The 12,334-nt window shown below is 53.7% G+C and overlaps 1 protein-coding gene across 1 annotated transcript; it reads left to right on the top strand.

The window, feature by feature from the left end:
- The first annotated feature begins 4,599 nt into the window (after nt 1-4,599).
- Nucleotides 4,600-11,443, top strand: Tmem119 (transmembrane protein 119). The gene is made up of 2 exons (XM_076922447.1): nt 4,600-4,745; nt 9,333-11,443. Exon 2 carries the CDS (start codon nt 9,348-9,350, stop codon nt 10,197-10,199), a length of 852 nt encoding a protein of 283 aa, XP_076778562.1. The 5' UTR covers nt 4,600-4,745; nt 9,333-9,347; the 3' UTR covers nt 10,200-11,443.
- Nucleotides 11,444-12,334: the final 891 nt, after the last annotated feature.

Here is a 12,334-nt window from a genome sequence, read left to right as displayed (position 1 = left end):
AACCGCGGGACGTGGTAGGAGACACTGAAGAAGGATGGAGCTTCTCCTGTAGCGTCGGCTGACTAATGCCTGAAGATGCAGTATCAGAGGGCAGCAGAGGCGTCGCTCAAACAGCCAGTGCCTTTTTTGAGCCCCATATTTTCCAAGCAACGTCCTAGACCAGTGGTTCTCAACCTGTGGGTCGCAAGCCCCCAAAAGGTCCCATATCAGATATCCTGCATCTCAGATATTTGCACTATGAGTTAAAACACTCGCAAAGTTACAGTTGTTAGGTAGCAACGAAATAATTTTGTAGGTGGGGGATCACCACAACGGGAGGAGCCTTATTAAAGGGTCACAGAATTAGGAAGACTGACGTAGACGTCAGGGTTAGAATTGGGCCCCAAACAAGCAAGGTTCTTTGTCCCTGCTGACCCGGCTCACCCATGCTGGCCTGACAATAATCCAGAGCTGCCTCAGTGGTACTGTGTGTGCTCCCGACCACCTCAGGACCTTTGCACATCCTGCCCAGCTGCTGGGAACTATCCTGCATCTGCACCTTCCTAAATACCTCTCTCCATTTTTGAGGGCAACTCTATAGTCACTGTAGTTCCTACAGAGGAAGCCTGGGACCGGACTGGGCTCCCATGGCACATGGAGTCCTGAGCAACCTCTCCCAGCTCTCAGACCAATGTGCAGTCAGTCAGAGGTCCCCAGGTCCTCCCTTTGAGGTCCACTTGCTTACTGTGGTTTTCCTACCTCTTGTGAGCTCAGCCGGTCTGCTCATCACTGGCTCCAAGGACCTGGCTGTGAGCTGGATACCACAGTCTCCGGATGTATCCGCAGAACGAGTGAAATCTTAAGTGTCTTCAGGTGGGGAGCCTGAGGGTTGGCAGTGAATGACCACCGGCATCTGACCGGAAGCCATGTTTAGCTGTGGCCCAGGGGAAGTGCTGTGCTGTGCTGTGGCCGTGTTCTTGTCTCTGCTCATGAGTGGCACCGGCACCCACTGAGCACCTACAGGTCATAGGTGTGGTGCAAGGTGAGGAATTGTGTACCTATGAGTGCATATGTATGTGCTATGTGAACACATGCATATGTGGACAGGTGTGTGTATGTGTGTATGTGTGTATGTGTATGTGTGTGTATGTGTGTGTATGTGTCTATATGTATATATGTCTGTATGTGTGTATGTGTATATATGTATATATGTGTGTGTATCTGTGTGTATCTGTGTGTGTATGTGTGTATACTATGTATGTATGCATGTGTGTGTATGTGCGTGTGTGTATGTGTGTATCTGTGTGTGTATAGTATATATGTGTGCATGTGTATATGTGTGTGTATGTGTGTGTATATGTGTGTATGTGTGTATATGTGTGTATGTGTCTGTATGTATGTGTCTGTATGTGTGTATAGTGTATATGTGTGTGTATGTGTGTGTGTGTCTGTGTGTGTCACACAGTCCCTTTCCCGAGGCACATGAGGTAGGAAAAGGTCTGTACTGTGGGAATAGCCCAGTCAGAGGTGGGTCACTGGCCTGGTGGTGACACTTTCACAGGTTGGAAATAGAATCTGGTGCATCAGGGGGTGCCCTATGGCCAGGCTTCCATTACCCCAGGGCCTGCCACTCAACTGTGAGCCTCAGTTTCCTATTCTCTCACATCTCCACACACAGCACCAGAGCTGCATTCTGGCACCACAGCACCAGGCTCTGCAGGGCAGGTATCACCCAGGTGGCAGGGGGTGGGTGGTCAGCATCTTTGGCCTCTGCATCCCCAGGCTCAGCAGAAATGACCACATTTGCACTGAGCACGATCAGACTTTTCCTTAACATTGTGCCTTCCATAGCGGAGTGGAGTGACTGTCTGTCTGTACCCACCCATCACCCAGCATGAATCAGTCACCTGGAGGCAGCTCAGTGGCCCCAGCGGCATGCATGCAGTCTTGGGTCCCATGAAGTACATGCAGGGGGACTGAAACCTCAAACTCGGGATCAGAAGCTCAAGACTGTACTTGGTTGGGTGTCAAGTTTGAACCAGCCTGGGGTGCAGGAGACTCTTGCCTAGAAAGAGAAGAAAAAGAAAGAAAGAAAAAACGAAAAGGGAGAAAAAAAATCATAAGTCACATTGATTTAAAGTCACATCCTTTAAGGTAAAGGACATGGGAGTTGTGGTGGGGACAGGCAAGGGTCTGCACAGACCCTATGTAGAGTTGCAGGAGAGACTTGAACATGCGTGGACTCTGACATCTGAGTCTGGACCCAGCCCCAACCAGCACCAAGGTAGGACCTTGTCTTCCTTGGGGCAGAAGACAGAAGTGTGTAGACCCCTGATCTGGGACCTAGGCTGTCTGTACCCCAGCCCTTGGTCTAGCGTGCGACTGCGTTATGAAGACTTCTGTGGTAAAGGATGGCTAGTGTGCCTAGAAACCTTAACTGAGGACATGTCACCCCGGCGAGCCTTCACCCAGGAAAGGGAAGAGACCAGAGGACACTGAGCTGACTGAGCATTCTGCGTGGCTGCTGGACAAGGAGGGAGGGTGAGGCCTGTAGCTGAGGCGTGGAGGAAACTCCCAGAAGCCTGATGAGGCTGAGAATTGGGCCCTCCCTTGAAGACCAGTTGTTCTGACACAAGTCCTCAGTCTGTCAAGAACAGGGCTTGCTCCCAGGGAGGAGGAGGCCCTGGGGAGGGCTGGCTGCTCCTGGTGACCAGTCTAAGACAGGCTAGCCAGGGCCAGGGCCATCATCATCCCAGTGTTTTGAAGTAAAGGGAGGGGGCACAGGCCTGCACGCCTGTGTGTGCCCAGGTAGACATCCCTCTCCTTCTCCTTCGACAGTGGGGTGTGGGAATCAATTCAAGGGAGGGCAGGGAAGCCTCCATTCTGATTTCCCAAGGACTGGCCTCTTTTGGACCAGTAGGGGCTGCCGGGACTACTGCAAGGCACAGCCATACTGAGAAGACCCAGCTCCTAACTGTGCTGAGATGAATGAACCCCTAGATGTTAGCCCTGCACCTCTCGCCAGGCAGCACCCTCTTTCCTGTTCTCCCTCTGTCCCTTGTGCTTCCTGGTCACACCAGCTCTTTCCTGGCCACTGCCACTGGGCCGCTACCTGAAGTGCCTTGCTAGTCCCCCTTTGTGGGATCCCAGGGTGTATTAGCCTCCCTGCCTGGCTCCCCTGTGACCCTCTCCTGACATGGAACCCCCTCTGGTTTGAAGAAGAGCAACACGCACCCCATGATGAGTCTCGATGCATACAGCTCTGGAAGCCTGTGAGCTCCTAGAGGTGGGGCTGTGTCTGTATCCTGTCTGGCTGGGTCCTGCTCAGCCCTGACCTTCAGTGTGGAGATGCATCAGACATTTACTGAAACAAGTGCATGAGTGAGTGAGTGAATTAATGAATGAGTAAATGAGTGAGTAAATGAATAAATGAGTCAGTGAATAAATGAATAAATGAGTGAATGAATGAGTGGATGAGTGAGTGAATGAGTGAATGAATGAGTGAATGAGTGACTGAGTGACTGAATGAATGATTGAATGAGTGAATGAATGAGTGAATGAATGAGTGAGTGACTGAATGAATGATTGAATGAGTGAGTGAATGAATGAGTGGATGCGTGAGTGAGAGAATGAATGAATGAGTGGATGAGTGAGTGAGTGAATGGATGAGTAAATGAATAAATGAGTGGATGAGTGAGTGAATGAATGAGTGGATGAGTGAGTGAATGAGTGAGTGAATGAATGAATGAGTGGATGAGTGAGTGAATGAGTAAATGAATAAATGAGTGGATGAGTGAGTGAATGAATGAGTGGATGAGTGAGTGAATGAGTGAGTGAATGAATGAATGAGTGGATGAGTGAGTGAATGAATGAGTGAGTGGATGAGTGAGTGAATGAATGAGTGAGTGGATGAGTGAGTGAATGAATGAGTGAGTGGATGAGTGAGTGAATGAATGAATGAGTGAGTGAATGAATGAATGAGTGATAGGTCCCATGGATCACTGGTCAGTTACCCATGGTGCTTCAGGATCAGTTAATTACCATCCTCAGGACCAAGCTGCTGTATTTGAACTTCCCCATCCCCTTTTTACTTCTGTGGAATGGGCTCATAGTTTCTGCTCAAGCTGCCCTACTGGGGCTTTGTGAGGCCTCAGAGTTCAGGATGCCAGTACTTCAGGGAGCCCCGCCCCCATCCCCTAAGAATGGAGAAACTGAGGCTGGGGGAGGAACAGCCAGGGCAGTGCCTGAACTTCCCTGAGACACCCCCATTCCCACTCTGCACCCTAAGCCTGGAAATCCTGAGTCACAGCTGGAATGGTCCACGCCACAGAGAGTTTTCCTTCCCACTTCCAGGGGCCCCCGGAGCCTCCTGACCTCATCCTTCAGGGAATGTGGGGGATGGGACGGACCTCAGCTCAAAAGTTCTGGAGACATGCTCCTGGAAGCCCCTCGGTCTGTCAGTCTGTCTGAGTCTGCCCAGGGGACGTGAGGTCAAGAAGAAGCAAGCTTGGCGTATGAGGAGGGTGGGACTGTGTGTGGCCCAGCATCGTCCCGCCCCACACTGTCCCCACCCCAAGCCCTCTTAATGAAATCAAGCTGGCCCTCCAGCCCAGCGGGGAGGAGGAAGGGGGAGGGCCTGGAGGCTGAGGCGGGCAGGCACCAGCCAGAGCAGCTGGCGGCAGACGGCAGGCAGGCAGACAGTCGGACCGTCTAGCGGGCCTGGCTTGCCTACCTGGCAGCTGCACCCGGTCCTTCACCCAGAGCTGGTAAGTCCCGGCTTGCTGCTGCTGGGGACTCTTGGAGGACTTCACAGAGTCCCTAAGTGTGTGTGCAATGTGAGTGTGTGTTTGAGGCCATGAGCACGCATGTGATTAGTTAGATGCCTGTGCATGGATGAAGGCGGAGTATGCATGGAGTTGGGATGCAGAGAAAGTGTCAGGGCGATGTTTCCAAGGCCAGCCTGCTGATGGTGTAAACTTGTATCTTCTTGCCTGCTTTGCTGTAGGCTGTGCTTACGATGTCTGATGCACCAGTTGGTATACGTGTGTGTGTGTGTGTGTGTGTGTGTGTGTGTGTGTGTGTGTGTGTGTGTGTAAAAGCTTGTGTGTAGGCTCTGAGACCTCAGGCTCCTTCCAAGCCTCTTCTTGAGGGCCCCAGGTCCCTGTCCTTGCGAGCCGGGAGGGAATAGGCTGGGGATACAATGTTTCAGCTGGAGGAGCCCCCCTCCCCCCAAGTCTCCTAATTGAAGCCAGGTTTCCATAGTTTGCCTCTCCATCACTGGCCATCAGTTTCTGAGTGATGGCTGGTGGAACAGAGGCTCTGGCTTAGCTGTCTCAGGTCCTGGGGTACCCAGTCCTTCCTTGGGGTGGATTCACCTCATCTGCATATTCATGAACATCTCCATTTAAAACAGAAGCTCCTTAGACAGAGGGTCCAGGAGGGCATCCTGGACAAGTGCATCCACGTGCTAACATTTATTACATGCTAGGCAGTGCTGTGACCTGTCCCATGGCATGAATGTGGGAACTGGAGCTCAAGGGGCTGACATGCCCAACCATTGGGGAGGCCACATCGGGCTGTCCTGAGCCACCTCTCTGTGGGGCTCTGTAGGGCAGGCTGTTTACAGTCTGACTGAGTTCGGATCTGGGGTGAAAGCAGAGAGTTCAGCAGCCTGAAATCCAGAGTCCTTGTGTAGGACAGACCAGGAGCCAAGGAGCCAAGCAAGCCCTGCTTCTCCCCAGCAGGCAGGCAAAGGGCGCCTGACACATCAGCAATCGCTTCAGACCTGTCCGTTCCACAGAGGGAAAACTGAGGCTCAGAGCGTTTAGGGAAAACCATTCAAGGTCCCATGACCATCTCCGCCAAGGTTTGGCTAGCTCCATGCAGACCTGAATTCCCTTACTTAGCTGCCTGCTACCTTTCTTGGGGAGCAAGGAGAGACTGAGGAATTAGGGTCAGGGACTCCGAGAGACAGGAATGGTTTCTGCTTCTCCTTCTTTACCCCTTTGGCCGATCCCAGGGTGCCACAGAGAGGCCAGTGCTTTCTTTTTGCCTGTTTGTTTGTTTTTCGAGACAGGGTTTCTCTGTATAGCCCGGGCTATCCTAGAACTCAAGCCAGTGCTTTCTTGAATCCCCATTGTGGTCTACACGTGTGTGTTCATGCACACGTGTATACATGTGTATTCTGCTCTCTGGCTGGGGGTGGTTGGGGGCCAGAACAAGTGAGGACAGCCATGGATCTGCCGAGGGGAAAATGCTGGCTTATCCTGGAGCATTCCATTCCTGAATTCCAGCTTTCCTGTGGGACTGACCCTGTGCTGGCACTTCTAGAATGTTCTCTCCAGAAGTCCCCACAGCTCTTTGAGTCTCAACGTGGAGCCCACCCTACCCCTGCCCATTTGCAGATGAGCAAACTGAGGTTGAGAGGAGATGGCTGGCAGATTTAGACACAGTGGAACCAAGTAGATCTAGCCGGCCCAGTGGCTTTTCAGTTGATGCATCTGGGGTCAGCAGGCCTGGGGGACTTCTGCAGTGCTGTGGCACTGTGGTCACAGTGGCCTGTCCCTCCGGAGCAACAGCCCTCATTTGCCACAACTATATTTTTAGACGGCATCGTAATATGTAGTTCATTTGAATGCGTAACCCTGCCTCTGTCTCCCGAGTGTTGACCCAGGACTATGGTGTAGCTCAATGGCAGAGCCCAGCAAGTGTAAGACTCTCAGTCTAATCCCCACAGGACCACCCAAAAGAGGGGAGCCTTCTAGGTCAGTTAAATTCTTGCCAAGAAAATATGAGGACTGGAGTTCGGGCCCAGCACCCAGGTAAAAAGCCAGGCGTAGTGATGTGTGTGTCCCGGATCTCAGCCTTGGAATGTCAGGGATAGGGACCAGCCTAGCCACTTTCGATTCTCAGAGATCTCTTAGGTGATGATAGGACCCCAAATTAGACTCTGGCTTCCACGTGCATACACACACATGCACATACGTGCACACCCTCATAGCATGTGGGTGCCCACACTGGAGAGAGGATTCAAATTCTAGCCCAGTCATGGATCACCTGCCCGTCCTTGAACATGTCACTGTTCTGAACATAAGGTGTTGCAGCTGAAGGACTGGATCTATCCTCCGTGGGGCCCTGGGGCACCACCGAGCACAAGCCTGGGGAGTCAGCAACAGAGCACTTGCTTAGTGCACACGGGGCTACGGCTCCTGCTCGGCAGAGAAAGAGGAAGACAAACATAAACAGAACAGGCCCCTCAGTAACTTATTTAACCACTTTAGAAAAGTTTTTTTATATCTTTCTAGGGGGGCTGTGCAGGCCGTGGTGGTCAGAGGATAGATAACCTGTGGGAAATGACTCTCTCCTTCTACCCCGGGAGTCCTGGAGATCAGACTCAGGACATCAGGCTTGGCAGCAAGCTCCATTCCCTACTGAGCCAGCTCGCTGGCCCATTTAACCTCTTTCGATGTTCTGATGTGAACGTCTGCTCTTTGCTGTGTGGGCCGGTTTGACCGAATCCGCATCAGTGTGTGCAGCTTCCTCTGCTGCGGATCCAAGCAAGAGAGAATTAAAACATTTACGCCCGTAAGAATTAACGACAAAAAACGAACGGTACAACAACCCCCAGAACGTTTGTGGTGGTGTTAGTCACCCGGAGCTGACTGGAAGGGCCAGGAGGCTGAGAGACGCTCCCGGAAACTGTACCAATGGCTTCATTTTGGCTCCTTTGGGTGGGGGTGGGGCACCCCGTACCAGCTTTCTGTGATGCCGAGGGCGGGGGGACAGTCACTAAATAACCAGCCTCATTCCTACCTCACTTTCTGAGTCCCTGTCACACAAGAGACAGGGACTGCCTCATCCAACAGGACCTGCAGCCATGGTGCTGGGGACCTCCGCTTCCTGCTGCAGTTGAGAAACTTGCTGTGTGACTTGTCTCCTGTTTGGGGTCTCTGCCTCTGTCTCCCCATCTCAGTCCATGAAGGGAGACTCTCCCTGAGATGGAGCCTTAAACTCTTCTGTCTTAAACCTCTAACCCCAGTCAACCTCGGGGACCAGAGCCCTCCTGGGGGGGGGGGGGGGGCCCCAGCAAAAGTTTGAGCCCCAGATCTCGTTCCCACTGGCTGGGAACTGACGAGTTAGTGTAAGCTTGGGCAATAAGGAATTTATTAATCAGCTCGGCTGTCTGGGCCAGATGGGGTCTGGGGGGTTCATGCCGGGAGCAGCCTTCCAGGGGGGAGGGGCACATCTGGTTCCCATTTAGTCTCGGCGGTGGGGAGGGGCTGCAGCATGTGGGAGGGGCTACAGTGTTAGCTAGCTTTGTCTCCCCAGGAACTGTGGTTCCCCCCCTGGAACCTCTTGGGGTTTTTTTTTTGGAGGCTTGAAGTGAGGTCCAGGCCTTCATGGGTTGGGAGGAGGGGCCACAGATACCCTCAGCCCCACCCTGGTACCCGAGCTTCCGATAGAGTGTGCAGACCTGGCAGCTTCAAATCCTAGAATCCTCTGGAGAAGGAAGTGGGTGGATTGGAAAAGCCTCTGCTGGAGCTTCCAAGGCCTCAGGGTAACAGTGTCCTGAGGCCACTCCCTGTGCCGAGGTGCCCCTCAGCTTCCTGGTCTCCCATCCCCCTGCCTCCCAGTGTATAAGCCTTTGCTTCTTTTATGCCTTCCAGATCTCTCTGGATAAGTCAGTCACTGGATCCCTCTGAGCCTCTGTTTCTACAGAAATGGGGACAATCGTAGCTCTTCCCGGGGCGGGCAGCTCTCAGGCACCATGGCAAACTCAGGTGTCAAAAAGCCAGTGTAGTGATGCATGCCTGCGAGGTCAGGAGGAAGTCATGGGGACTTAGAGGATTCTGGGAGCCTGCTGGCCAGACAGCCTATCCTAACATGCAAACACCAGGTCCCAGTAAGAGACCCTACCTCAAAGAAGAAGTGGAGGGTCCCTGAGGAGAAAGGACATTTGGGGTTATCCTCTGGTCTCCAAATGCATCCTTCCTTCCTCCCACTTATACACACAAAGACACTTCCACTAGTATCTGATGCTTGGTAAGCCACGAGTGTCAGCAAAGACTGTGAATTCAGTCACGCTGGGAGAGCAACTATTGAGCACTCAGTGTATACTCGGGATTTGAAACACCGAGGACAGAGAATCAGGTGCAGGTTTCTGTCCTCAGGATCATCAGAAGGAATTGGGACAGGCGGCATCCCGTGTAGAATGACCGGGAGTGTGTGCGTAGAATGACTTGCTGGAGTGTGCTCTGGCGTCCCGGATGTCCTCAGGAACTAGCAGACCACTCACACCTGAGTCCTGGAGCGACAGGAGACTCAGCCTGACTTCTCTCTTATTCTCCGCGCAGGTTCTGTGGGTCAACATGGTCCCCTGCTTCCTCCTGTCTCTGCTACTCCTCGTGAGGCCTGTGCCAGTGTCGACCTACTCTGTGTCACTCCCAGCTTCCTTCCTGGAGGATGTAGCGGGCAGTGGGGAAGCTGAAGGTTCTTCAGCCTCTTCCCCAAGCCTGCTACCGCCCCGGACTCCAGCCTTCAGTCCCACACCGGGGAGACCCCAGCCCACAACTCTGGATGGCCCCGTGCCACCCACCAACCTTCTGGATGGGATCATGGACTTCTTCCGGCAGTACGTGATGCTCATAGCGGTGGTGGGCTCGCTCACCTTCCTCATCATGTTCATAATCTGCGCGGCACTCATCACGCGCCAGAAGCACAAGGCCACGGCCTACTATCCATCCTCTTTCCCTGAAAAGAAGTATGTGGACCAGAGAGACCGGGCTGGGGGGCCCCGTGCCTTCAGCGAGGTCCCTGACAGGGCACCTGACAGCCGACCGGAAGAGGGCCTGGACTCCACCCAGCAGCTCCAGGCTGACATTCTGGCTGCTACCCAGAACCTCCGGTCTCCAGCTAGAGCCCTGCCAGGCAGTGGGGAGGGAACAAAACCCGTGAAGGGTGGGTCGGAGGAGGAGGAAAAAGAGGAGGAAGAGGTTCTAAGCGGTCAGGAGGAAGCCCAGGAAGCCCCAGTATGTGGGGTCACTGAAGAGAAGCTGGGTGTCCCAGAGGAGTCAGCCTCAGCAGAGGCTGAAAAGGTTCCTGCCGCCCAAGAGGGCCAAAGGGGACCAGAAGGGTCTTTGTCCTTAGCCCAGGAATCCCAGGGAGCCGCTGGTCCTCCTGAAAGTTCCTGTGCCTGCAGCAGAGTCTCCCCCAGTGTCTAACAGGACCCAGAACTGCTGGGCCTGACTGTTGGGTTCTCGAGGGTCACCTCCTTGATCAAGAAGGGCATTCAGCTCTGCTTCTTGACTCCCCTCCTTGGCCATTGCTGGTGCCAATCCTGACCCTGAATGGGCAGAGCTGATGGCCTCTGGTGCACCCCAGGAAACATCACCCCAAGTTCCAGCGCCCTTCATGACTCTTGCCATCCTGGGGGCTTCACCCTAACCCACCACTTCTCTGGGAGGAGAAGGCCAGACACATCCCAGTTGGAGCTGCAATGAGACAGTCCTCAGAGCAGAAAGGGAACAAGCCAGAGGCCGCCTGTGACCCAGCAAACGCCGCTGCTTGCCTCTCGGCTGTGGAGACAAGCAGGGCTGTTAGATTGGGAAGATGTCAAACGGATGGACCTATGGTGATCCTGGCTGCCATTATGCCCCGTGCAGGGATAGCAAGGTGCAGTCTGTTTCTGGTAACGCCAGGGACAGCAGGGCCCTGTGTATCTCCCGATTACCTAAATGTCTCTGTCACTCTGCCCCTGTCTAGTGGACTTGATTAGTTAGGAAGCTTCTGGAAGGGGCCCCTACTTATATCACAGAGTTTCCCCTAGGCACCCCGTGGAAACACAAACTCGAGATCACGTGACTTTAGGAGCCGCGGTGCCCCTCTGCCAGCTGACGAGGCTGCTCTAAGGGTTCCTATTGGGCTGGCTTTGCTACGCCTTCCTCAAGCTGCTTGATTATTATCAGGATGCCTCATAGCTGCAAAGGTCCAAGCATCACTGCACCCGCTCTGGAAAACACTGTTCTCGGTTTTCTCCAAGGCACCCTGCTTTCTGATTGGTTCAGAGTTGGAATGTGGTCCGAAGGGAGTCTGGCTCTCTCAAGTGTCAAGCCACCCTGACTTGGGTGTGTGCAAGAAAGACATCTTGCTGTCAGTGCTGGGGTAAGGGGACTGAGTTCTTCTCTGACAGTCCCTGAAGTAGACTGGAAGTCAAGGGGTGTCTGGGGGCAACTGCCATTCTGGATTCTGACGCCCAGCCTGGAGTAGGGGCCTGGCCCATCCTAGGCTCACACAGTGGTCTGGCAGCCTGAGCCCACACCGTTCCTCAGTCCTTGGCAGTGCTGAGGTTCTGTCCTGTTGGGGATCTTGGGGGTTCTCCACTCCTCCATTCAGGGCTCCCCGAGTCCTCAGCTCTTCGGATGTGGATATATGACACACTAGCATAATAAACACTGATCTGGTTTAAGTCTTTCTGGACTATCTGGGGGCTGCACAGGTCTGCAGGGATGGGGTGTTCATGAGTGTCTGGATGTTCATAGGTGTTGGACCCATGTACCTGGGGAGTCCTGGAGGTGGTGTGTCAAAGGCACAGACTCTCGGCTGCCTGGCTCTGCAGCTGGTGTGGCCATACCACAGCCACCTCTTTGTGCTGTGGGACAAAGCAGGGGTGACGTCATGGCCGCCCATTCCCTGCAGGTGGGTGAGAACCGACAGGGCCTCAGGGAAAATGTTTGGGGACACTCATTCTTGGCAGTTTTTTTGGCCTCCAGAGATGAGCCTTTGAGCCCCCATTTCTAGCTTCCTCTTTCCTGTTGCTGATCCCCTGCCTGGGTGCTCTGGAATCCAGCTGTGGAGGGGGGGGGGGGACATGCCCAGGAGAGTGGTATCTTGGGAGCTGTTTCCTACATCCCTGACCCTTCAAGGACCCCCCCCCCCAATCCAGTTTGAGGGTCCCGGGCTTAGGTTTGCAGAACACAATAGCCTTTGTGTGGTGCAGCTGAAAGAGACCTGTCCCAGGATGCTGTGTAGCTCTGGCCTAGTGGTTCAGTTTCTCTGGTGTCAGGCTCTGTCCTTCTTGACTACCTCTGGCCCTGGCCTGGAAGCACATAAGCTCCCTCACGTAACAACGAGACCCTGAAGACGCTGGTGTGTGTGTGTGTGTGTGTGTGTGTGTGTGTGTGTAATTCTCTGGTCAGCAGCCTTCCATTCCCAGGAAATGTGGAGTTACAAGGCCTTAACAGTAGTGTGTGTCTCTGATCCTGGAGGGAGGTGGGGGGATTAAGGAGGTGGCCTGAGTTTCAGGCCAGGAGCTCAACTTCCTGGTGCCTCTGAGCTTGTGCAGTGTGGTTTCCTATGT

The sequence above is a fragment of the Arvicanthis niloticus genome, chromosome 24 (genome assembly GCF_011762505.2).
Source record: "Arvicanthis niloticus isolate mArvNil1 chromosome 24, mArvNil1.pat.X, whole genome shotgun sequence".
NCBI lineage: Eukaryota > Metazoa > Chordata > Mammalia > Rodentia > Muridae > Arvicanthis > Arvicanthis niloticus.
Note: the sequence above shows the minus strand (reverse complement) of the source record. Positions and strands in the feature narration are given on the sequence as shown.

What these genes read in the sequence shown, in the direction of transcription:
- Tmem119 (XM_076922447.1), top strand. Translation starts at nt 9,348, where the DNA reads ATGGTCCCCTGCTTCCTCCTGTCTCTGCTACTCCTCGTGAGGCCTGTG.